Genomic DNA, 27953 nt, shown 5'->3' on the forward strand with positions numbered 1-27953 from the left:
CCTTAAGAGATCCTCAGTTTTGTTAGCAGTACCTGTGCCAGGCTTGGCCAATGTTGCCGATACCTTCTCTTTGGCTTGTGGGACTAGCACAGTCAGTGGGGAAAAGTGAGCACAGATCAAGAATATGATGCAAAGATACTAATTAAAAAAAAAAAAAAGAAAAAAAAAGAAAAAACCCGCGAGTTATTCTTTGGACTTGCTCGTGCTTTAAGTTGTTTACTTAAATGAATTTTATTTATATTGTGCTGCTGGTTGGATAATGTCTCCTGAATCTCTCTCTCTTTTCTTCTTAAACCACAGATTCCTGTGCTTCTCAACCTGAGTAAAGATCCTGATGTTAACTTGCCTATGAAACCATTGATCTTCTCGTTGGCCATGGGTGCATGCCTTGGAGGTAAGAGCTTATGTGAGAAAGCTGACATAAGGTAATAGCTTTGCAATTATGGCTTATATAAACTTGCACAATAGGTTCAATGATATTATTATGCAAAGCATAGGGAGGGCCTGATCCAGCTTCTTTTGACTTCAAAGGACTCCTGGATAAGGATCCCAGTCACTGTCTGCTGCTACAATAGGATTTTTGCAGTCTGTGTTTGAAGACCATATCTGCATAAAGTATAGACGCACAAAGAAGCAGTCCAGATGGTGCTTACAGGGTTCTGATCTTTTGTGAGAGAAAATACAAAGATACATTTAGCTTTCAGAACAGAGACCCATCAATGCTTATTGAAAAGATGCAGAAAATGTATAATAGCTGAGGTCTGAAGGCTTGATTCAAAGTCTACTGAAGTCACTGGGAGGTTTTCTGGCTGGCTCACAGAAATGGTTTGAGTATCCATTTGCTGACCTATTTAGCACTTGTCACCGTAAGGAAAGTCTTTTTTGAAGTCTTTGGGAAATGTACCTCTAATAATGAAAGCTAATAGCCATTCTCCTAGTGCCCATCTTGGTGTTAACTGGGATTTCTTGTATTGTCAGTGCATTAGCACAAAACAAGCAGATGGTTTCATTACTTTTATTTGCTTTTTTTAATTGAAAATGTACCATGTATGTATTGTTAGTTAGTATTATTTTTTTACTACTGAGAATTTTAATGCTAATTACATTGTATTGGGCTGTGTTTTGATCCCTAAATATTTAGATAGTTAGGTTAAATAAAGTTAAAATAGATAAAATGGTGTTCTTTCATGGATCCACTCCTTCTCCCCCTCTATGACCCTACAAATAGTTTCCTTGACTTTACAGAGATTAAAACTAAAAGCACTTTTGTGTATAATACAAGATCTGTTTTGTTTATTTAGCTAAGTGATTGCTAGTACAAGTGACCTTAATACCTAACAAAGATTACAATAATATAAATTACAGATTGAATTTTAAGAGCATGTTGCAAAGGCAGGACAATTTATACCAAACAACAGTCATTCGTTTGAGGAATACCTTTTTGTACTCATCATTACTCATCATTGTATTGTGACTTTAATCTCTTCCTCTTTAAAACCAGTGATTTTGAATAATCAGCATATCTTTCTATAGATGTTTTCCATAAAAATATCACCTTTTTCACAATTTGCTAATCACCAGACATACTCTGATTTCATTAAATTTTCAGATTAAAAAAAAAAAAGGCATAAGGAATGTAAAGTTGGCCAGATTACGCTGACATATTCTGAGTGGGAGGCACTTCATCAGCCCTGGAGCCTTTACAAATCTGAGCTGATTTTTCCAAAAGTATCAGTTATCATCTTAAGCCAAATACCTTTAATTTGATTTATTGAAGGGCTGCTGGGATTTTAACAGAGACTTCTGTGTGTATGCAGTAGGAGACAAAAGTAAAAATATAAACAATACCATGGGAATTGTTTGAATTAAAGGCACTAGAGATCCATAGGGAGTGCTCAGGTATTCAGGTAGGCTCGATACAAATGTTTGGATAAAAGGTTAGATCATTGTCATTATTAGCAAATATTTAAACTCTGCAGACTGTGCTCTATTAGGATAAAGCTGAGCATATGCTGAGGTATACTGGCAAAGGTCTCATAGGAGTGTTAGCCTGAAAATTAATATGCTTCTGATTTTCCTATGTCAAAACAAAAAGCTAATAGACAGCAGCTTATTGTTAGGGAATGAAAAGTGTGGAAAAGTTTTTGCTTTAAAAGAGCTCGTAGCCCCCGAGAATGGAGGAAAAGGGGCTTTTCTTTTTTTAAAAAAAGGGACGTGTTGATGGCCTTTAAAAATTATTTCCAAAAGAGAAGTCTTATCAGCATTGAAGTCGTGTGAAGGAATCCTCAAGGTAGGCTAATCCCATTGTGGAAGGGGTAGATGACAATTATATCATTTCTGCCTGGTGCTTAAGGCAAAAGATTGGATCTTATCACTGCCTGTGCAACAGAAGGAACTTGGTAAACAAGGCATTTTGTAGAAGAGTCTGATGCAATAATACGTTATAACTACATATTTTAGGCTTATTTGTTTACTACATAATGCAGAACTTCAATTCTGATAATTTGGTAGCATTTCTGGGGTTCAGCGTAAACACTGCTGTATGCTTATGTGTCTGTGAAGGGAGCGTCAGCATTTGTGCCCATCTTGGAAAATGCTGTGCAACATTTTGTCCTGAAAAATTTCCAGTGGGCGCAATTAAGTTTTTCTACTGTCACAAAGTGCACAGGCAGCTATGGGTTTGGAAGATGGTAGGATGAGAAAAGACAGTAATTTTCCTTCATTGATTTAGCTGTTGTCCTGGAAATGAAAGAAGGGTTGAGTCAGTCTCAAGCAAGATGAAGACACCTTTGCCAGTATAACCGTCACATTGTTGTCATCTTCAGCAGTGTCTCCTAAAAGAGAGCTGCTGCTATTAAATTTCTGTCTTTCATGGCTTTGGGCTCAGACATAAGGAGTAACTGAATATCACATAGATGCTCCTTGCTCTGTAAAAAGTGTCTCTGAAGATGAGAAGGGATGAAAAATCCTCTCTTTCAATCAAGGAAGCCAAAGACAGTGATGGCCATGGGCAGTTCCTGGTGACATGGTCACAATTTTGAAATCTGGGTCTTCCTCAGAGTTTGCCAGTTCTTTTCTGGCAGAAGTTTTCATGCTGAGGTCAGGTCAATCTTACATGGTTAAGAAATAAATATGGTTATTTTTCAGGGGATCTGGTTCTGGAAATATAAGTTTATATTTGTCCCAGCTGTCTTTAAGAACTTAAATTAAGTTGTAAATTAGGTGTCTGGCTGTCCCAGGCTCCCTGTTTGGTGACGGGGAGACCAGCACATCTGGGAGGCAGATATTTATTTATCCACTGAAATTGCCAGACAGTCTTTGCAGAGCACATCGGAGCCCCTCACGTACAGAACTTCAGTAGCTGAGAGGGGTGCCCAAGGACAGGTCAAATGAATTTGGGCTTTTGGGCCTTTTCATTTGTCAATTCTTCTGAATGCTGAATGACCCTATTAGTTCACATCTGTCTGGGCATTAATGGTCAGGCTGACTAAATAGCTGGAAAAATCATGTTTCTCGTGGGTTTTTTTATGTACTATCCCCCAGTATTTCAATTATGTTTTGACCATGTTTGACCTTATGTTTTGAAGAGAAAGAAAACAGGAAATTTAAAAGGAACTAAAGGAAACAAACAAGAAAGTAACTTCACTTGTTTTCTGTGGTATTCTGACGAATCTGCATCCATATTTGTTTTGCACAAGAGGACATTGAATAAAATTTTATTCATTAATGCTTCCTATTCTAGTACATGATGGAATTATGGTACCTGTTGACACTGAGTTGTATGTAGACATTCCAATAGTGTCTAGGGAATACTGCCCTGAAATTTTGGAGGACAAATGAAGTTTGCTAGCTACAGCAATTTCAGAACAAGAGGAGCTTTAATTGCACTGCTTCTATTGGCTCATGAGTTTTAAAATAACATGAGATATGGATTCAACTCAATTTGAATAAATGCACAGTCAGAAATCCACCTGTTAAGGCAGTTTAATTGTGTAAAACTAGAATCTTTACTGAGCTGAAGAGGTTATAGCAAAGATATTATTTGAAGGGGTTTTGTACATTTGACATTTAAAGAGCTGGAGTTTATTTGTGTTTTTATCTCTTTTTTCATGATTTATAAAAAGTATGTTTCTGAAAAAAGAAGGAAAAAAAAGAAGAGGAAAAAAAAGATTGAATTCATATTTGAAAGTCCTTACCTTATGAGTTCTCAGTTACTAGCATAGAAAAGTGCAAAAAGTATTTCTCTGCTGCAGTGACTATTGCTGTGGGTCAAGGGGATATTTACAACAATGTATAGTTTTGCACTATTTTTCTTCTCTGTATATTTTCCTGGAGGACAACACCTGAAAATCATCATTGTCACAATTCTGCAGAAAGAGACAGTCTCTAGGATGCATGCAGCTGTGTTATTCTGGCCACACAATCTTGGTTGTAGGCTTTACTTCAAGAAAGGAAGTAGGAGGAGGGGGCTGCTGGCACTTTTCTTCTAACCTTACAGGCTCAAAAGCCAGGCGTGAATAAAATCCATTATCCACAGGACATTGTGCTAATTACAGCTATTAAAGGAGTGCAATCACAGTGTAGCTAAACAATGGGATTTCTCTCAGTGGTCCAGAGCTATAGCTGTTCTGTCTCTTGGCACCCCTCCTTAGGTCCCTGATGTAGATGGGGCCTTGCACAGTGGAGTATCACTCATGTATTACTCCTGCTGATTCTGCTCAATAAAATCCTAAACTGGTTTAAAAGCTTCAGACATACTGAAGATAATAACCTGGAAATATTGTTTATATTCCTAAACCAACCAATATGAGGGAAAAGTGATAGCCTTCAAAAACCATGAAATATATTATAATATATAGTAATTAATATTATGAAAAAAGCACAACTGTGGATCCTTTGAAATTGTTTTATAGTTACAATAGATCAAATTTGCATAACACTTCTCAATTTGAGAGATTCAAAAAAAAGCCTGTCAAGAACTGAATGTATGATGTAAAAGTATAGCAGTTATTTAAGAGAAGCACTATTCAGCTTTGGTTTTGAACTTAATTGTTATATACAACGAGTAATTGAAACTGTGGGGAAATGTTTTAGTGGAGAGAATATACCTGCCTGAGCTTGATTTTAACCAGGATGCTGATATTGAAAGATCCTATTGTTTCTAAAGGAGTCTTTTAATGATGAGAAATCCTGGGGCTTAGTTTTATGTCTTGTGGGTGAGACAACCCTGATTTAGATAAGTATTTTGTTGACAGATATAAAACTCATAATAAAAATCAAAGGGAGGTATTGTAAGGAATGAGAGTGACTTGAGATCTTTCAAAAGGAAAAGGACATTGCTGCTCTTGACTTTGAAAGGCAGGCAAAACAAATAATGAAATTTAGGAAATGTCTCACAATTTTTCTTTAAAGACCTCAGCGCAGTCTTTAGCAGTATTATGCTTCTAAATTGTACAGATCTAGAATCAAAATACAGCAGGTATTTCATATGTGTTACGCTAATATCTAACTCACTCTCTGAGTATACTTTGTGTCGTTTCTATGATGTTTGCAAGGATGGAAATGAGTAACAAGGACTTAAACTGTGATTGCTGTCCATTAAATGGCAGTACTACGTGCTTGTTCTTAATGAAGAACTCATTCAGGTGTTACTGAAAGTTTCAGGTTTTGTTTTAGCATGAAGATCAGCATCATTGGATATAAGCACAAAGAATCTTTTTTCTTTATTGATATTTGAATGCCCCAAATGTCCTCTTGCTCTTTTCTGGAACAGCCAGAATCTGTAACCTTCTATAAAAATCCAGCTGCTATTTTCCTTAGCTCTTTCATGACATTCAAACTCTGGGCCATCTTCATGCTTTTTCAGTATGAAGTTCTTAAAGCCCAGCAGCGCTGTAAAGTCCTTGGTGTGAGAGCCAGGCTCATTACTAGAGTCCCTGCAGCTAGAGGAGATTCTCTAATCTTTAAGATCACCAAAGATAATCTTCTGTGTTATGGAAGATATACAGAAGAAAGATGTGAATGTAAAATATAAAACCATTTAAAACTGAACGTGTACATTTGACAGACATACCTTTGTCTGTATTAAGACAATATCAGAGGCCTGCCTGGTTTTAAGACACTGAGTTAATATGAAAAACCCCAAACTACATTGAACCTAGCTGATTTTTCTTAGCAAGGACATTTTTCTAATCTTGAAAAGAGTTACTGTGGCAGACATGCATATATGTATGTATGTTATTAAGGGTGAAATATGAAGTATATGCAGTACAGGATGCTGTTTCAGCTGTACTGTTGAGCATTTATAGTTGGATGGTAAACCTTAGATTTTTAAAATGGAAAGGAAGACAGCTATGTGTAATATATAGATTTCTATTCTATTTTACATTGATTTAGAAAAATAAGTTATACCAAACATCAAGATCACTTGATTACAATGCTTGCATTACTGATGAATTTGAAATGCTTGTATTAATGGTCTTCAATCTGTGTAAAATAACTGCATGCTATAAAGTTCTGCAAATTAGAGATAGGCTCATGATCAGAGATGACATTGGAGACTCCTACAAAGTATATGCAGAGTTTTGTTTAATTTTATTTACTTGCTTTCTGCATTTGTTTATCGTAAATTACAGAATGTTCTTTCTAGAAGCCTTGGCCGCTTCTGTTTTCAGAATTATATAAACTATACAAACTCATTATGTTGTATTGGTGAGTTGCTGCAATATGAGAATGCAGAGTCTGCATAGCTGTCAGCCAGAGGTATATTCAGTTAGAGGGTAGCACTTGGACTGTCAGACAGAACAAGATGGGGAAGTGATAGCAAGCTTCAAAATGCTTAAGTGCAGAAGATAATACTGGACTATCTACTTTCCTTCCCCTGCAGACACTTTCCAGACAATACCCCCTTTTCTCTACCTTGAGCAGCAGAGAGGAGGATAAAAAACCTCAGTCTGGAATATGCATATTGATTTATATTGATGAATCAGACACTCTGTATGACACTGAAGAAAGCTATAATCATGCCCTAGATATAATTTATACATATAATAATAAATATCTCTAGCACAGTTGCGGTTAGCACACCTAAACCAAAGAGGGGCACTAGCAGGAGTTGTGAAACTGTTTTAAACAAGGCACTTGAACCATATCAAAACATAACAGGTAGGCTCCAATTGAAAGACAGTTTGATTAAAGTCAGAATCTGAATTTAAAGCAGCTGGATATTCTAAAATAACTTAATGGAGGGACACCTTTTTTTTTTTTTTTTTAGTTTTTTCTTGTTCTGCTCAGCTTCAAAGTAAGTTATGATAAAGTTGAATAATGTACTTTTATGCCAGGTGTCTATACTTGGAACTATTTTTTAATATTTGGTTGCTAATAGTGCCACGTGTGGAGAAGCTGCAAAATTGAGCTGACATAGTTTTAGCCTCTGAATCTAAAAATCAGAGATAAAAAAATGTGCAAACTGGGGCTTATGTGCAGCATTAAAAGCTTTAAATGGAACCTACCTGAATAAGTGTTTCAGGGCATTATGGAATGGCGTGTCAGAGTACACTGCTGACACTATCCCTCGTTATACTAGTTTATTTTACCCTTGTAGTGGGTAAGTTGACTTTAAGGAGAGAGGTGACTTTAGTGATCATCTCAGGTTTTATGTCTCTTTTACAGATGTCTGGATTTGAAAGAAGCTTATGGATTTCTTCATGTCATTAAAGTAACAAGTGCAAGATGTTCAGCAACCTGCCTTATTTATTTCACACTTCTGGTAGAAAAGTGACAAATTTAAATTTCACCTTTTCCTCTCATAGCAAAAAGGAAGCAATAAGCATTGAATAGTGCAATACTTACAGTAACTATCCTGATGGTGGTATAGTAGTGGTGATAAAAAATGGTGAAGTTCCCCAGATTAAAAGTGTTGGATTGAATGCAGTTCAGTGAACTTTTGGGATAAGTTAACTCAAAGCTTTGATTCATGTTGTTTTCTTTTTTAATTTTTTTAAATTTTTCCTATAAAGTCCATGTGTATGCATTCGTGCAGAAACATCCCATTCAAAATGTTTCCAAATCAGTAAAATTAAAAAATTTTGATATCATAAGACTGCAGTCTATAACATATAACAATGTTGAATGAGTTCATGCATACCTTCTCATGCTTACTGCCTAGGAATTGAGATTCCTTATTATTTTAGGCATCATTAATGGTTTAATTGGCCTTGATTCTGTAGCTCTTTATTGACTGCAAAGTTTGATTGTCCAGGGCTTGTTAATTTTTACACATAAAAAATATAAAAAGATATTTAAGACTTGTAGACTTTTAACAGATTAATATAAATCGCTTTGTTTAATGGGGCAAATCTGGATTAGTTTTGTGTGAAACAGAAAATTTCTGAAAGCTAAGAAGGCTGTCTCCTGTAAACCTAATCAAAACCATAACTGTTCAGTGTTCACTTCTGCAGCCACATTTGTTACATTTGCTCTGTTTGTGCTTTAAGTAGAGAAATGGAATATGCTATGGAAAGGAAGCCGCACATGTCAGTCTACCATTATTTAGTGATGCAAAGCATATGGGAGACTGCACGGAGTTTTCTTTTGAAAATGGCTGGGAAGCAAGAAGCTGGCTTCTTTCAATAAGTTTTGCTTTGACACTGTGATGGGATGGTTCCATTACAGCAAAAAGCAGGGCTGAGAATCCTCACCCTAAAATTATTCATGACTGCGTAGGAAACTCCTGGTTTCAGAGTGAGAAAACTTGTCCAGGACAAAGCAGTGCCAACAGCTGTGCCTGGGTAAAACTGGGCCTGTCACAGATGTTTGGCCAAGGCCAGGGAAAAGCTGTTTTCAGGGCTTGTGTTGACATGAAAACTGGACAGTTTTTTTGCTTCTGCATTAGCTAGCCAGAGATACAGGAAAGAGAAAGTCTATCGGTTAAGCCCAGTTGAAGCTTGTTATCCACCATCAGAGCATGTGGAGGGAAAGTGGTTTGTAATGCTCACAACAAAGCAAGACTTTTCTGTAAGCAATCCACTTTGAAGCTTGCTGTTTCACAAGGTACTATCTCCTTTATATCTGAGAAAGTTACTGCTTATGAAGGCTGCTTATGCTAGGCCAAATGGGTTTATTAGTGATAAACCCTTCCCTTTGATTTGTCAGTGCTTTGAGTAATACACACTAATCCTGCCGGGCACTTTGAGGTGATTCTCTAGGCATACATATTAATGCAGTAAACCCGAGAGGCAGGCTTGCTCTTGAGGGGGCAATACCAAAGGGACTCCTGAGAACTAATGGTATTTAGATATAATAATGTGCTGCTGACAAGTAAAAATCAATAGCTGAGAATGAGGCTTAAAGTGAGAGGAAACATGTTATTGATGCACACTCTCTCCCTTTTCTTGTTATAATTCTATCCCGATTTCCCAGCCCTTTCCTTTAGTAAGCTTAATCAGTTCTCCCAGCATTGATTTTCACTGCATTGCAGATTATAGTCACCTGGGCAAACTGTTTACTGAGGGAAAGGCTGTCTGGGCACAAGGGAGGTGCATTACATGTGGTGTGCAGGTTCTGGGTTTGAATTTGGCAGTCTCTGAAGGAGCAGAGGGTAATAGCTGGACACTGGGTTGAGAAGAAGTAGCTACAAATGGAAGCAGAAAGCTGGTGGATACTGCAGGTATCAAATCAGGTTTACCAAACCTTGTCAACATCTTTCTGCTTGTACCTCTTAAGTTATCTGGAGATGCAAAGGCACGTTTTAATGTGTGGGTTTTGGTTTTGGACCTTTCTTGATAGATTTATTCTTAACTAAAACTGTTGAATACTTTCTTACACTTGGATTTGATTTCACATTCCCTAAAGATATTCAAATTAATTTGCCTTGAGAAATATCAGAAAGATACTTTTATGTCACCTTTTCTGGACAGAAATAGTAGAAGACCTTCTACGGTGCTTCTGTAATGATTGTGTAAAGCTGGGGCAGGTCCATGGAAAAATCAATATAATCCATGAGAATTCCTCTGTCATTTTCTTCTCTGTAGCCTAAGCAGCAGCAGCTCTTTAAGTGACATGTCTGTATCTTTCTATGATCACACTTCAGGATGATAATTTTTTTTTTTGCATTAAGAAAAAGGTCTTTCTTGATTACATGCTTATGAATTATTAAGCATAGTTAGTATTGACAATAATGTATGTAGTCTAGCAAGAATAAAAGGCAGAATAGATATGCAGGATAAAATGTATGGCTTACCTCATACATATCACATACTATTGATATTAGAAATATAATATTTAATTCATTGTAATGAATATGGTTTCTTAATAACCATCTGCCTTGTGATAAAGGATGAGTTACAGTAGAAGTCATCAAACCCAATTACAATAGCAGTCATCAAAACAGATTGGTTATTACAGTGTTATTCTTTGATAAAGTTCACCCATGTGTTATTACATTTTGAACATACAAACAAGCAAGTAAGAGTCTTTGCTATGCTTTTTCATCTTAATTATTCTTAAGATTGAAGATGATGTGAAGATGAAGTCAAGATTGGGTGAAGTCCTAGAAAATGCTTATTCTTCATTTGCATCAACTGGAATGAATTTAACATATGTAGATTTCCATGTACATTAACCTAGCCTTGGGTTTTCCGTGATTCAGAGGTCACAGTGTTGCTGTTTCACTACCGAGTTAAATGTCTGCCGTAGAGACAGATGTTCCTGGGAGAAGAAACAAAAGTTTGCCTCTGTTGTTAATTTCAGCATAGTTCTTTGAAGCCTGCTGAGCCAGTACCTAATTAAACTGCACATGGGCTCCGAACAAATGAAAAAGAAATACTGCTACTTTCAGATAACATTTAAGGTGACAATTTCTTCTCAAGTGAAATCTACTTGGGGAAATCAATTCACTGCTGAAGCAGAAACACTTTCCATAATACTTTATTATGTGAAGGCATTACTATAGCCCACATACAGTATAGGAGAGTGCGTGCAGTTTGGAGATCTTGACTGTATCTAGTCACAGCCATGGGACAAGTGCTATTTCAGTCCTGTTTCTTTAATTTGAAGCCAGAACTATATTCCTTGTCTACAGTAATATTATTCTGATGGTGGTGTCTGATTGTGCTACACATAGAGCAGAAACGTCTTATGAAATGTTTGGAGACTGTAGACTACTGATTAGTTTTGGAATTGAAAATTCCTTAAGTATTCCTGCCTGACTGCTCTAATAACATCAGCTGTATTCATTTGTTCTGTTTTTGCATTAAGCCACACGCTTTGTGTCTTGGCTTTCTTATGCCAGAGCCTACCAGGAACACTGATGTTCCAAGTTCAGTTTCATATCTATAAACATGCATTAAAGTAACTAAAATATGCTTTGAGGGAAAGAGAGGGCAAGGGAAATGAGCTGTGCAGTTCCTAATGACCAGTACTAGACACTATTTTTTAAAGGTTTCTAGTCCTCTAGTAAGGTTAGTCAACTTTTCTCTCCACACCTGAAACATGTGTGGAGGGGTGTGTGATTCACTGTGTGTGGTAAGAAGCCTATGTCACAAATAGCCCTTGGTGTCTCACGAGAATGGTCCACGATGCTTTTATGATCCATAGGGATATACCCCTCTATTGATGTGCAATTCCACTAACATCAGCAGAGCTCCTCCTAGAGAGGACCACTGCACCCAGCTGCAGCTGCTTTGGAATGTCAAAGCCTTAAAAACAGAGCAAGTAGCAAGCAGCTCACCTAGCATAGCTCCTGGGAGAGCAGGAAAAAAAAGGAATTAAAAAAAGGGACAATTAAATATATGAAATAAAATGTCCATTTGGGATTGCAGGTAGTGAAGGAGAATGCTTTTCTCATCTCACGTTGTCTGCAAGATTGCAGCTTCTTTCTTGTTCCATAGTGGGATCAGCTCAAGAGCTGTTTGAGGCTGCTGCTGAGAAAACAAAACAAGTCTCCTGTTCTTAATAGGTGTTGCTTAGGCCACTCACCTGAGACAACCGATAAGCCATGTTCAGATCTCTACTCTAGGATGAAAATTTCAGTTTTCTGCCTATTTTGTGTTGATAAAAATTGACCATCCTGGAGTAAATAAGAATCATGCTTTCTCTTTGGACTTAATTGGAAAAATCTTGGCCACACAAGGGCTTTTTCTTGGAAAGCTTTGGCTTTCATGAAATCAACTTCAAAACCAAAAAGTCCTGAGTGACTTTTTGGGGTTTTGTTGTTTCTCAAAGTTGTTGCTCTGTCCCTAGAATGACCAGTCAAAAACCTGTGTCTCAGTATCCACTGACACTGGTATGGCTTTGAATCCAAACTGAGATCAAAATTACCACCATCAAGCTCTTTCTCCTACACTTTTTCTTATTAGAAGAGGAAGATCTTCCTTCCTTCAATGTTCCTTCCATATCCCATCTTTTCTCACCTTTTCCTTACTTCTGATCTCTGTCACTTCATTTTATTTGAATTTAAGAGTGTTCTATTATTTTTTAAGACTATTTTTAGAAGTCTGCTCATTTTGTCTGCACTTTCAGGTACAGAAGGCCATATGGGTACTGTGTGTGAATACTTAGGGGAATAATCCTTCTGCCTTTATTCTGACCTACTCTTTGGTAAACTGATCTCTGGGGGACCTGAAACATTGACTAAGTCAAAACAATTAACTGGAGCATTAATTGTCTTCTGATCTGTTTCTTTCAAAGTCAGACCAGAAGAGTCTCCACTGAGCAGTAATGTTTAACAGGGCCAAATTGAGAGGACTTACTATATGCCAATGGGAGCAAAGGAAGACTTGTGCTTAGAATGATGGATTGTTAATGTAGTGAGGTATGGCAAAAAAGATGACTTGCCATAGTATAAAAAATTTTTCTCCCAGATTGTTACCTCTTTTGTTCAAAATTTCAGTTAAGGAACAGAATGTAGGAGTCACTGTCACTTCCTGAGTCGTGCTTTAGATCAGAAACATTTGCTGAAGACATCTGCTTTGTGGAAGTCAAGTATACAGCATTTCTTAAGTCTGAGAAATGACTCATGGGAAAGCTATAGAAAATGGGTCAGTCTTTCTGAGCTCTGAATACCTGACTTCTCTACATTGCCAGATTGTTGAAAGTTTAGAGAAAACACAGGAATAAATTAGTTACTGGAAAAGGCTTAGGAGAAGGAAGTAGTTCTTCCAAGAGGATAGATGCACTTTATAAGCATGGCATATTATTTTCCTTTGGTGTGTTCCTCTCCTAAGGGGACTTATATAATGTAATTTAGTGAAGTTCACTGAATAAAGTCATGTTCCTTTATGTATTAAAGAACATTACGGTTTGGTAAGCAAACTTTTGTATCTGTGGTGATCCTTTTGCCTTAGCAGAGAGATGTGACAGATCCATTCCCCTCCATTGTCCCACTTACTTTGTTTTAAATTTCTGTTAAATTTCTGTTTTAAATTTCTATGTTAAAAAAATACATATCTCTTAGCAGTTAGTTACCCTCTCTATAAAAAAACCCCTAATTTGTCAATGTCAAGTTTGTGTAAGGAGAAAAACCACCCATTTTTCTTAGCATCCTCAAACTATCTCATCCTTCATTTTTCAGCTCATTTGATAGCACCTTCTTGTATATAAAACCAAAAATCAGCAATTTTATCTGAATGCAAGTCTCTGGTGTCATTTTGACAACTACTAGATTGGTGTTATGTTCCTTCTCTATTTTTCTGGCTTATGTAGAATCAGAGAATAATACCAGGCTTATCTTTCAAAGCATGAAGCTATTTATAGCATGCAGAGATACTGTCTGTATGTTTCTTTTCAAGCCTATACAACAGAAATTGATTTTTCTTTTCTAACTAATACATTTTAGGACTTTAGCACAGAATAAACAGAAGAAGAGTAAGAAACAGAGCACAACTATAAACTGGTATTTGTTTTCTGAACTGCAGGTAATGGAACATTGATTGGAGCATCTGCAAACGTTGTTTGTGCAGGAATTGCTGAACAGCATGGTTATGGCTTCTCTTTCATGGAGTTTTTCAGGTACAATTTTAAACTTCTCACCTTAAATCTGTAATTTTTTTTTTTTTCTTTAGACAAACAATGGATCCTCCAAGGAGAAAATCTGGAGAAAGGGTCTATAAAAAAGACCTATGTTCCTAATTTGGTTTTGGCAACTGAAATGCAGGTCGAGGGCAGATCACTTTATTTTTGCCTACTGTGGATAGAATGCATGAAGGTGGCGGGAGCACAGTGGAACCCCAGGAGAAACAAAGCCTCAGAAATTCATGCTTTGGTCACCCTCAATCTTATCTTCAGCTCTGTAGGGATACTAAATTATTGCTCTGTTGTTAAATACAGCTTTAACATAGTTTCTTATCTGTACATTTTCATGGATGTTCCATCGCCAGGGGAAAGCGGGATGTCCCAGTGTAGACTGAGTAGAACTTTAGTCTGTGATCCCATGAGTAAACCTATTTATCTAAAAGTAATTACCTTTTGACCAGCTGCCTAGCAGCTATGAGTGAAAGTGTGATGAGCAGCTAGTAACAGCTGAAGTTGTTGTTTAATAATTGTTTAATTAATAATTAATAACTGTTGTTTAATAATGAAAGTTCCTCTGCAGGTCATTCATCAGCAGATTTTTAAGGGCCAAGGTGTACTTAATGCATACAGCAGTTTAATATTGTTCCAAACACCCCCAGTTTTTGACACTATGGTTGAAAGGTAAACGGAAACTGGCAAATACAGGACTAGACATGAAGTTAAATTGTAGTTGATTTAACTAAAACATAATTTCTTGCTTATTTTTCTGCATATTTAGGGTGAAGGATACTGTTAAGTTCACACAGATATTTTTTATCTTTTTTCTTTGCATTGTTTATTTTAGATTCTCAGCTCTATCAACTTTCCTTTATATTGTTTACCTCAAAGCCTTCAACCTGCTGTATTTAATATGATTAGTCACACGGGAGTATCTGGAGCAGAGCCAATGATAACTAAAAAGAAAGATGGTCTGAACTGTTCTTGCTAAAATTCTTGCTATGAGCATGTGCTGCTCATAGCACAGTTTTTCTCTTCACCCATAGTCATCTTTTAGAAACAGAATGCCTATTGATTCAAAGTCTTGGCTGTCAGGACCCTTGAGACTGCAATACAGTCTTATATAGTATGCAGTGATAGCTAACAGACTTCTTGGAAGTCAAGCCCTTGTACAAAAAGGATGGTGATACAGCAGTAATGGGCTTGTGGATTGTTCTGTTCATGTTTTGCAGATGCTCAGCTTGTCGTCTGGGGATTTAACTTGTATGTAGCATTAACAATGTCTCTTCTATGTAGATTTTGTAACAAAATGTTCTTAAAGCTTCCATGACACTGACTGAGTATCTAAGCAGAAATAAGCATGTAAAGCCTGACTAGTCTCTTCAGCAGTGTTCACTGGAATGTATTCTTTGGGAAGATTGAAGATGGTATGCAGATGTTCTGAAATTACCTTCTATACGTATGCTCTCAGTGGAAATAATTACTGGGGATGGCTGTAGCCGTTGTAAGCAAAGATGTAAGAACTGAATCCAGAGTGGTCACAGGAAGATAGCAATGGATATTAATTAGCAAAAAGAACATAAAAGACCACTTTTTCTGTCTTCTTCTCAATCACTGAGTGGGTAGATCATGAGCTCCTTCATAATTTGTCTTAGAAAAATATTTGTTTCAGTCGAATGTGCCCAAATTCAATATCTTCTGAGGCTTCTCCTGGCATTAAGAGGTATTACATGTATCCCTTGAGGATTTTGATCTTGTTTACTTTTATTTATGAAGGTTGTCTCAAAGCACAAAGAGATTTTTCTGCATTTCTTCCCTGTTTGTCCGAAATCACTCACTAGGTCTCACATCCCTATTCAGGGTCTTCTGTGGTGCTTCTACCAGTATAGACGCAGACTGTTACTCTCTCATCTTGCAAACCCCTGTCAGTCACTAGGGCAAAATCATGGATACCATGTGTGAGGAGATGATGGCCCTCTGCTGCCTGGCTTTTGTCCTTCTCAAGTGTTTCTGTGCAGGAAACTCATGACATGTCTGTCCCAGGTGGCATCTGGGGTCATACAGCACAGTACGCTACTTCCCATACACTTCCTCCCTACCTGCATGCTAAGCCAAAATTACACAACTATGTTTAAGGCCTTTGCTAGAAGCAGCTTTTTTGCAAACCATGTTTTGACATGGTGGTTTGACGAGGAACTCTGGGCAGGGTTGCTAAGCAGGTCTGGTGAGTACACCTTGACACAACAGGGGTGGAGAGGCTCTGGAAGCTGTGGGTGCCTGGTGGCAAGAGGCATCACGATGACTCTGTGTAGGGAGAGAAGGGAAAAGGTAAGAACCAGGTTCTGTGTCCTGTAAGAGCGCTGATGGGCTCATGACCATTCCCGTGTGCGTCTGCGCAATGGCACTTGGTGCCATTTGAGGTTCCTCTTCTCTTTTTTTAAGAGGGGAGCAGTGGCAGCCCAGCTGGTGTGTTGTACAATGCTATTCTGCTGCCTAGCCAGAGCCAGAGGTGGCCAGGTGTGATAACTTGCCTCAAATGCTGTGGTCTGACCAGCTTGACGTGCTTCTATCTGGAGTGCCTTCAGCAGAAGAAATCCTGTGCTGGGGGTTGTGTGCCTGAATGACCATGAATGCTATAGTCTGTCAGAAATCTAGCATCCTGGGGAAGGTCCCCCTTTGGGGCCACATCTAAGTGCTTCCTTCCCTGGATCAAGAGTTCTACCTTCCCAAGGACCTGAGGGCACTCATCTCCTTCCAGACTGCTGGACATGGCTGGATGCAAGGGGAAGACAGCCAGCCCTGGTGTCCCATCCTCACCACCCAAGGAACTCAGGCCCATAAGCTGGGAGTGCTGTGCCTGTAAGGAGGTCCCAGTAGAATGACACTTATGTGGGAAAGATTATACTGTGAAAGGAGGGAGAAAGGCATAGATCCTCCCTCCCTGTGTTGAAGCACCTTAATGCAGTGTGGTGTCCAGAGTACACTACTGGTTGAGGAGACACCAGGTCACAACCATACATGCCTGGCTGTGAGTGTGCTGGCCAATGTCACCAAGTGTCTTACCCAGAACGCATTCAAGTCTTGTTCCTTTCTCCCACATTACCTGTCAACGCATGTAGAAACCAGTTCTGTCTGAACAGTGCTCACAAGGGGAAGAGCAAGATTGCCTGTGAGAAAAGATCCCTCAGTTGCTATGAATTCAACTTGATGTTTCTGACCCTTGTGAGCTTTTCTTGATACTTCATTATGTTCCACCGAAATAAAAAGATTCCCATGTCCCTTAGAATATACAAATACTGTAATAAACGTACTTTATCACCATGAAAATACTTTTACCTTTGAATCTGTTATACATGGTTGTAGGGCAACAAAAAGGGGCCTCTACTGGTATATCAGCAGCAAAAGGAAGACTAGGGGACATGTGAGCCTGCCACTGAATGGGGAAATGACCTGCTGACAGAGGACGTGGAGAAGGCAGAGGTTCTCAGCACTGCGATCAGCAGCACAAAGTCCAGGTGGAGGCCAGTCACTAGTGGCGCTCCTGATCCCCAGTGGTGCCTTCCAAGCTCAGCCATTCTGGGATTCAGCTTTTAACCAGCCCCAGGAATCTGAAGGCAAATGATGAATAACTGCCACTGGATGATTCATTTGGACTACCTCAAGTTCCAAGGAAAGGGAGCAATGTTAAGAGAAAAAGAAAATTGAAAGTCCTAGGAAGATCAAGCTCAGAAGTAGCAATTTGCTTGAAGATGCTCTTGCATTTTGGAGTAGGTCCAGCCAAATTACATGCCTTTCCCACCTTAGAAACTTCCTCATCAAACTGTATTTATGTGTTTTAATCTTTCCTCCTGGAAAAATCTTATACATACCCTCATTTTTCATTATCCCTCTAGTAATTCAGAAGGCAGAGCTGAACACAATATTCCAGGCATAGTCCTGCTGTTAATCTAGGCCATTTCAAATTTCTGTTTCATTTACTATTCACTGTTAAATCCAAGTCTCTCTCAACTTTCATGTTACTTACTTGAGTGTGAGTATATCTATTCCTGTTCTGCCCCTGCCAAGTTCTTATACTTTTCCTGCATTGTGTTTCTAATTAACATATCATCAATGGGCAGAGATAAAAGGGAACTGGTATGCTATGTGATCTCATTAGTGAATTGGAGGATGGACACAAAGGCAAATATTTAAGTGGTAAAAATAGAAATAATTGTGAGTCGGTGGGATTTGGAAAAGGAGATAGAGAGAAGTAGGATGTTTGCTGTACATGGTCAAGGGTATAAACATCAAAGCAAACAAATGAGCATTATGCCTCTGGAGGGAAGAGCAATTTTTTTGGTAGTCTTGACCCTGTAGAAAACACCAGATGTGTTAATAATATGAAGGTAATTGCTCAGGGACAGCATATATGAGTAAGTAGAAGGCAGGGAAAGGTTAAATGCATGTTGTGATTTTTTGTCTAAGTTATCAGAGAAACATTAAATCATATATAAGAGCTTAACGTAAAGGAAAACCCTAAATATAAGACAGTACTATTGTATTATTTCTCTTGGCAAATGGTCAGATACGGACAGTATAGTCTTGTTGACTGAAAGATTTCCAGAGTTTAACATAGTAATTTGATATCAATTAAGACTTCAGAATAATCAAGAGAGCTTTGTTTTTTTCAAGGAATAAGATAAAAGAAATAACATTGTAAATGCCTCTTGTAATCTAGATGCTTCACTTCACGTTAGTTTTTTAATTTTTACTAATATATGAGTGAGTTTGTTGCAATATAGCATTCCACTAGGTCAGTCCTCCCTATGGAATATGAAAATGACCCACAGAGATCTTTTTGTTACCAATGAAAAATTTGGTTCCATGTTCATACATAAGAAGTTCTCATTGCTGTAGGGGCTTTAATTATCTGTTTCCACTTGCTAACAAAATTGCCAGCTTGATTTTAATTTTCTCTTTAAGAGAGGCATTTATAACCTTGTAAACATACATAGTATTTCAAACATAAAATAAGTCATGTTCCTTCATCCTATTATAATTCAATATCAATCACCCCTGTGTGTCTGTGATGCACGATGTGATTAAAAAAAAAAAGTATCATAGATAAATGCTGAACCTACTTGACACAAAAAGAAAGTGGGTATTATGGGAAATACTCTAATTTTATTTCAAGCAAATTTTGGCTGACTGTGAATATATCATGCTGCGATATGTATAGGTAAGAGAAGAATGGATTGGATAACTCTATGTAATGGGATAAGAATATGGGAGAGATGATTAGATGCATGAGGAAATCAGTCTGCCCAGAGGAGCAGAGTATGAGCCTAAGGACCTAATTTAGATTACAGTGGTAAGGTTAGCTGGGCATGATCCTGAAAGCATTTTGCATATATTCAGGTTTTGCATTTTTATGTCATTCCTCTCCCTTTATATGTCATCTGAAGAGCTGAATTTTAATAGTCTCTGTCTTCTCTGGGAGTAACAGTGATTTGGAATTGTGAAAAAAATATTGATTTCTGATAATATCTTAGTAAATAGTTTGTTTTCATTAGAAGATTTGTCTTCGGAGATATTCACAGCAAAAATATTTACAGTAGGATATCCTATTTATCCCTGCTTAAGAGTGCTCACCCGTAAAGACTGTGAAACAGTGCTTTCTGTGAGAACTGTCATTCATGCATGTGGGAGGACAACTGTGATATTCTTTGCTACTGCCTGTGTATCCTATTTGCACAACTTATTGAAAATGACTGTTTAAAAAAACCATTAGGCTCTGTAAAGCCATATAAATGTCTCTACTTGATTATGTGTTAGACAGCTGTAGTCCTTTTCATTCTTGTTAATTTAGTGTCATTTTTCCCTATTTTCTTGCTATTAACGCCACTCTATGCCAAACACTGTTGCTGTTTTTAAGGTTGATTCTAATCAGAATAAAACTAGCCCTACTATTTTGGGTGTGAATTTTGGTGATGGCGACTTCAGTTGAGCAATGTGGTATCCAAACGCCTGAACACAATTCACCTGTGGGCCTTCTGATCAACTGTGCCACTCCAGAAGACAGAATTTGGGGATGTTCAAAGTACCTATTGAAGAGTCAATGAACTGTTGAGTAAAGGTTTAATGATTATGATACACGAGTTAGCTCAATCTCATTTTCCACTACTCTTCTTATCAGTAAGGAAGAGTAATTGGTCATGAGATAAATGTTGATATTTGACATGATAACAGCTTTCTTCTGTTCAAATAAGTGCAAATGTAACACTTGAGCAAAGCCCTCTCAACAAATGTGTTAATGTACAGTTCCAATTTGGGCAACTTTTCACAACTTTTGCTTCATAAATTGTCTACCTTTAAAAATCCGGATCTTTTAGGTTTACTATATCAGCTTGTTTTCATCTTTATCTTGATTTCTTTACATGTGTAAGGAAAAAATATATATTTTTTAAATAGCTCATTTTAATAATAAATTTCAAATCCAATTAGATATAAAAATCTCTGTTTATTATCGGACTTAGGGAACTGGGTTTAACAAATGTAATTTAGATTTTAACAACCTATTCACTGTTATGTTAAGAAGGGCAAAGCTATAGACAGCCTTAATTTTCATCTGATCACTCAGCAAAGTAGAAAGGTAGTTCAGCATGTATTCATCTTTCAGTATTAGGTTCTAGGCTGGGTTTGTTAACAGGAATGCCAGTTTTCTTTCAGCTATCCAGGAACAATCATTGCAAGATTTTAAATTGTCAGTGTTGATCTAATGACTGCTCTCAAAGAAACAAATGTCTACACTGACATCTGTGGCAGTTGTATAACATGAATGCTGCTTGTTTTAAACAGTTGCATGGCTTGCATCAAACCCCATGAAAGTAAGTATTCCTGCAACAGTGTGGTACAAAACATTTTAAGAATAATTCCTGAGTTATGGGTGAGGTTTTTTTGAATATTTATTTTTATTTTATCTTAGGTCAAGAAACACTGTAAGTGGAAATATAAATGAATGTGGTTTTACCTTCTTTACTTTTAGGGAAAAGGGGGGTGGAAAGTATTTTGAGCCCTTATATATGAGGATATTTCCTTTTCCAACTCGAAATATGATTTATCTGTATTATGTGAAGTTTTTCATGGAGCTTAAAAATGCTCCTGTGTCTTCTAAGTAGAGCCAATATCTTTGAATTGTTTGGCCTGTGGACATACAAGTATTGCTTTTTTTCTTCTCTTATTGCCATGAAGTCTTTTGGATTAGAAAATTAGTTTCCAGTAAAGGTAGATGGGATTTAAATACTTATCTTACTCAGCTTAAAATAAGGTTATGTGATTCAGGTATTAAAATTTTATTATGGTTTTATCTTTTAAAGTCTGTGAAATGTGTGTGTTTCATCCTTTTAAGTTTTTGAAAAAGGACATTGAAAATCCAATTGCAATGAGTGTTTCATTGGGCTCCATAGGAAGCACTGATCCTCCAGACACATACACATCACTTTAATATTAAGGGTAAGTTCATGGAAGTGGCATCTGATCATAGAAAAATCATAGAAAAATTCAGGTTAGAAGGGACTTTAGGAGGTCTCTTATCCAACCTTGGGCTCAAAGCAGGGTCAGCTATGGGCTGCATAGAAACAGCACAGCCTCTTAGGGCAACCTACTCCACTGCCTGGCTGTCTTTATGGGCAAAATGTTTCTCCTCTCTTGTTTCAACTTGTGCCAGTTTGCTCTCACTGTCCCGCCTGCCACACACTGCCGTAAGGAGCATAGCTCCACCTTCTCAGTCCCCCCTTGTAGGTACTGGGCACACTGCTAGTGCCACTGAAGCTGTCTCTTCTCCAGCCCAGCTCCCCCAGCCTCTCCTGAAGTGGCAAATGCTCCAGCCCCCACTGCCATGGGGACTCTCTGTGAGGTCCCTCCAGTTTGTCCATGTCTTCCCTGTGTTGGAGGACCCAAAACTGAACACAGTGTCTAGATATGGTTTAACAAGTGCTATGTAGAAGGGAACAATCCCTTCCCTAGATCTAAGTCCCATTCCCCTTTTCATACAGCTAAAGAGACCGTTGGCTGCCGTTGCTGTTGGACTTCCCGCAGGCTCACGCGCAGATTCCCATTCCAGGGCCTTTCTCTCAGAGCTGCTCCCCGGTCGCTCTCTCCTCAGATAGTGCCGTTGCAGGGGCTCTTCTGTCTCCCTGGACAGGACTTGGCATTTGTCCTTGTTGAACTTTATAAGGTTCTGGTCTTCCCATTCCTCCAGTTTGTCCATGTCCTGCAGGATGGTGGCCCTGCCTTCCACCTTTTCAACCGATGTAAGATTATAGTCTAGTATTTCCAGTGCAACTTTGCACAACTGTTATGGTATGCAATGATACCCAATATTAGTAGTCAAAATGGTGCCAGTATAGGAAAGGAACTGCTTGCAAATATCTGTGTTGAAATGGGAATTTTGATTTGGCCACACATGTAGCTCTTCTCATTTGATCTTCTGTTTGATCTTCTGTGTTGATCTTATTTAAATTATTTGAATAATTAAAAAAAACCCAACAACCTAAATATGCCCCAAATAGTCTTCAAATAATAGATCTGACTACAAAATATTGACATCAGTTAATTAGGTGAGCTTTTCAAGCAAGGAAACAAATAATAGTAGAATGTGATATATGCAACAAATTTATATAGCTTAAGGTATAAATTACAAAAATCTGTGTAATACTTCTCGTTCAAAACATTACTAATTGAAGAGTGTCTCATATCCATGCTGAAGTTTTCCAGAATGGTTTAAAAGTGGTTATAAATTGTATAGTCCCTGTGTGTATATATATATCTACATGAAACACACAAAGAAATTGAATTAAACTTTTATTGACATAGATTTTGAGTATGGGTCAGTAGTGGCCAAGCATGAATGCTAGTACCTCAAGTGAGTAAAATCATTGTAACCCCTTACCATCAAGATACTTGACTGTGGAATGACTATCAGATATAAAAATTCATTTTTAAGGGGGGGGGGGGGGGAAAGCAAACTGAATAATAAACCTAAACCATATCAAGATAAGAGCTGGATCAACATTTTCCGTGCTCAAAAATATTCTTGTTTTAAATTCTGAAGTGTCACACACCATTTAGGATGACTGATATATAATCTCTGAATTGCCTCATAACACTTCAGGATATCTTTCCCTTCTACTAGCATAAAGCTGCTGCTTCTAGCCTCATAATACTACAGCATATTAGCCATGAAATCCAGACTATCTCCTGATATAAATGGTTAAGAAAAAATAAAGAGAAAAGTCCAAGTCACCCCTTGCATTCCAAAGTTTGTTATTTTGCATACGTACTGACTCTCCAAAACCTGTGTATTGAACTTTGCTTGTGTGGGTTTCAAGAAGGTATAAACTGGGGGAAAGTCTGCACCAAATGGGACAGTGACAATCTGTGGAGAAGTTTGGTTGTTTTTGCAAATCAGTGGTTATTTGGAACTCAGAATATTTGAGGTGTTCAGAAGTTCATGAATTTCAAAGGTTAAATTCAGAAGGATTACAGGACAAGGTCTAAAGAATATTAGTCTGTCATGCAAATGAGTAATGAATGTAATTCTAACAGCTCTTCCCTAAATGTTACATAGATGCAAACTCGTCACATTTCTGGTGTATTTGCAGGTATACCTTTTTTCCTCTTGTGCAATATTATATGGATACATAATATGCATAAAGTTATCCATCTAGTTCTTGCAGATATTTTTAGTTTACTGACATTACATATCACTAAAGTAAGTAAGGGAAATAAATACACATACAAAAACAGAGCATAGAGAGACTGTTTTGGATCACACTAAAACCAGCTGTGAATTTAATTTTTATTGTTAGCTGAAATGCAGGATACTGATCCTGGTTTATTCTGTAAAATATAATAGTTACATCCAGTATGGATGGAAGAATTAGGTTTGTTACTAGAGAATTTATGATCACACTAGTGCTCCTACTAGATGTACAGGTTATAGGAGTGATCATGTTTATAGAGTATTCTGTTAGAAATTGCATGCAATGAATGTCATAAGTCACAAACAGTATAAAGTAATTTAACACTAAAACCAATCAGTGAACAGTGAGGAGAGTGGTAAATGTAATATATATATCTATATTTTTGTAACATTGACCATAATCCATTCTTCGTCCCCTTTTCTAAGTACAGGCTACCAACTGAATCAATACCTAATAACTTCCCAACAGCACTTAGAATGAAAATAATTTAAACAGTAATGATTTCTAGATTTTTTTTTTTTTGGCAGTGTCAGAAAGTGGATATCCTGCTGGGTTTGTACAGTTCTACTCCTATACAAACTATTTTATGCAAAGCTTTTGAAGATACCTTGTACTGTGTCTTCCTTCATGGAAGAAAAGGCAGAAAATCTCCCCCAGTGCATCTGTACTAGTTACAGCATTAGGCTGATACAACCTACCTCCTGGGATAGGAGTCGTCTTTCAAGACTTTGTATTAATCTATAGTATTCTACATTAAACAAATTTGCCTAAGCACACCTGGGGAGCATTGCATTCCAAGCTTCGCATTTAAAATACATAGAATGGATTTTCTTCTGTGCACATACTTATAGCTGTATTGTGTACAGAGGGAGTCTGAAACTCCTACACAGGTAAAGTCTGGCAAGATGAACCCCTTTCTTATCTATTCCAACCAACATTTTCTAATTTTACTTCATGTTCAGTACAGATGGCAAGGGGAAGCTAGAGAGTGGGAAGGGAAAAGTTAGATTAAAGAAACCAGGAGCTATGCTGAGGCATGCTGAAAACATGAAGTGACAGCTTTCATGCAGTCCAGCATGAGAAGACTAGTCTTTTTTTCCTGAGAGTGGAAAAGGCAAGGACATAACAGCAATGTCTTTTGGCTTCTCAGTAGAAAACGGTTTTCTAAAGTATTTTGAAGAAATGATACCACATTTTTAATAATAGAACAATATATTCATCTGCTTAGCTAACCTCTGGCCAATATCACCAACTTTTAAAAGTGTATAGGCTTTCTTTAACTTCCAACACAGTTAATGACTACTTCCTTCTTGTTCTATCTTCTCCACTACTCCCTGGTACTCCTGTTACCAGAACCTGTTGCTAGGATCCATGCAAATAGAAAAAGATACATTCCTATTTTGAACTTCGGCTTGTGTCAGCTTACAGCAAACAAAATGTTAAATTGGGTTCACAGAAAACTTGATACTTGCCTGGTTCATATTTTGAAATGATAGGCCAGCTGCAAAACTAGGAAGAAGAACAAAGTTGTCATTTTTTGAGTTCTACAGAAAAACTTGACTGTACTTGAAGTGACTTAAAGGTGCATGGTGCAGATGTGAGGTAACATGGTCCGTCACCCCTGGGTCCTTGTCCCTGAATCTTCCAGTCTAAGAAATGGGTCAGAATGTGGTCCATTTCCAATCTGGCATTCCTATTTGCATTTCTTTCCTATAGAAACTGGGGTGGAAGAAGGGGGGTAGGGGGAGAAGAGGTGAAGAGAGAGAAGGAAGGATGAGAGAGGCCATTGTGCACCCAGGTCTCATTTCATGTTGGAGCTGGTGCACAGCTAGAACATAGCCCATTTAGAGACTCACACTGCTCATGTTCTTGGAGCAAGGCTTCTTGTACTGCTATTAACACCTAGCTGCTTATTGTTCACCTCTTTGTGTCTTGGCCATCTTCTCTACCACCACTGTGTTGAATTGTTAAATTTAATGAGTTTTGACATACAGATGAATATTGAAACACATGTACTAAATCAGATGTGCATCAGGATGGAATGATTCCTGTAGCTAACCCACAGTTAGCTTGCTCCATGGGTTTGTATTTTAACTTATACATAAGAAATCACATTTATTGTCTTTTTATTAGAGCAGTCCTGAATAAAAAATGATATCTTCTAAAATGGGGATTTAAACAATAGCTGTGAAGGAGAAGTTCATTCTTGCCTTGGCTTGGCATTTGTGAAAGACTTAAAATCTTGTTTTTCTTTAGACTCTAGTTTAATGCTGCTGTTTCCATAGCTGACTTTTTGCATACCATAAGGCTGTACAAATTTTCTGAATTAATTCCTCTTTCATGTTACAGAGCTATGACGGTTGTTACATAAGTGAATACTGCAGTAAGAAAGATATTATTTATTTATAAACTTTGTTGTTTAGACTACTCAAATGTTTTTGCATTTCTTTTTCTAATAATCTATAAAGGAAGCTGACGAGAAGAAAAAGTCTTACTACATTTAGGTGGATGAGACAGATAGGTTTTGGGAAGTGCTTGTGAAACTTTCACACCATACTTTAAAATGAACGGAATCATATTTTTATGAAAAGATTCTTGAAGTATCTCCAAAGCCCAGGACTTTAGTAGCAGATTATGATTTGTGCTGAAAAATGGATTTGAAAATCAGAATGTCTGCTCCAAAGAACAGCGTAGTGCTTCTTCAGTGTCTCTTTAAGTAGTAGTCATGTAAAAACTTAAAAAATGAATTACTAGAAAAATCTGCAGGGAAAAATTTTTTACTGGTAGGTGATGGAGTTTAAATAAAAACTCTTTCTTTGCATGTCTGGCCATGAGGATTCATATTTTACCATTACTAATATGGGCTGAAAGCAGCAGAGAATATTCACCATTCTAGCAAGCTTTTAAAAGGCAAGTAAATTACCTCATTTTTCATTTCACTGAGTTGGATTTCCACTAAATTCTCTAAAACTGGTTTGAGTGGTACTGTATCTAAATGTACAGAATTTCATGGTTAGATATAATTAAAATAGGTGTTATCCAGTTTTAGGGGCATCTGGAATGAAAATAGGAAGGTTTTGTAGTTGATTAAACTTCTACATCATCAAGGCAGAAGTTAATTTGCAGCCTTTCTGCTTTTGCATTGAGGTAAATATGCTTTTGTTAAATGCTAAAAGGCAAAAAATGAAGGTCATATGTACCATTATGCTGTTAGGCTTGTCATGATTGTGATTTAAAAAAAAAAAAAAAAGACCCTATTAAATCAGAGAGATTTTCTGTAGTTAAAAGAGGTCAGTGCATTATTTTCCTAGATAATTCATCAATGTCAGTAGCGCTAATGAGAAAGTGGGGCATGTGTCAAGAGTTAGTGTGTCTGTGTCTCCACTGCGGTTGTGGTCTAGCACTTGTATTTCATTGCAGATCATTAAATGAAAGGTTTGTTAATGCCTTACAAGCCATGAGTAGGCCCATGTGAGAAGAGAGGAGAGTGCATCTGCAGTCTCTTTGGAGTGACTCCACTCACTGATGATCATGCCCGCCTCATATTGCCAGCTTGTTTTGCTAGCTAAGATTAGAGAAATATTTCTGGCAAGAAGAACAGTAGGACTGAAATAGTCTTTTCTGCTTTCTCCCACCATGTCTTGGAGCTAACAACTATGTTGAATTTCTTCTTGTTACCATCTCAGTTCAGGTAGCGCATGGAAAAGGAAAGGGTCTGCTTTTGATAGATGTGGTACCCAACTAACCTGTGTGCTGTGTAGCGGTAAAAGAGCTGTATGTTATACAATGGGAAAAAAATTAATAATGCAAAATCTTAGTTAATTTAGTTTAGAAAATATTTATAAAAAGGAGATGTTTGCCACAAGCGCAGGAAGTTTTTGGTGTATTTTAAACGACAGTGCTAAAATATGGTAAGAAATAGAACAGAAACCTTAAAAGAAGAGCAAGTCCATGCTGTTACAAGTATAGTTTTCTGAAATGTGCAGACTACTTCTGAAATCACATCATCTGTTGTGCCCCCTCCCCCTCTCCCTGTGACTATCAGGGTTCAACTAGTCCAGACTGGCTTTATTTTTCACTGGAAACTCCTCTGTTTAGGCAGGAGATAATCTTGTTACTCCCTTAATTAGGGTACAAGTTGTTTTCCTTCCATGGTATTTGTTATTCTAGGAGTCATCCATCTGCTGTGCTTGATGCAAGAGT

At 37.5% G+C, this 27953-nt stretch overlaps 1 protein-coding gene across 4 annotated transcripts in view; it reads left to right on the forward strand.

Annotated features, from left to right (window-relative positions):
* OCA2 (OCA2 melanosomal transmembrane protein) overlaps positions 1-27953 on the forward strand; it is a 219637-nt gene that overhangs the window by 159903 nt on the left and 31781 nt on the right. For all 4 annotated transcript variants that reach the window (XM_069769977.1, XM_069769978.1, XM_069769980.1 and 1 more), the window contains 2 exons: positions 301-394; positions 13914-14007. In XM_069769977.1, the coding sequence (XP_069626078.1) occupies positions 301-394; positions 13914-14007 (188 nt within the window). The remainder of the gene's footprint in view (positions 1-300; positions 395-13913; positions 14008-27953) is intronic.

This window comes from Haliaeetus albicilla, chromosome 25, assembly GCF_947461875.1.
Source record: "Haliaeetus albicilla chromosome 25, bHalAlb1.1, whole genome shotgun sequence".
In the NCBI taxonomy this organism is placed as follows: domain Eukaryota; kingdom Metazoa; phylum Chordata; class Aves; order Accipitriformes; family Accipitridae; genus Haliaeetus; species Haliaeetus albicilla.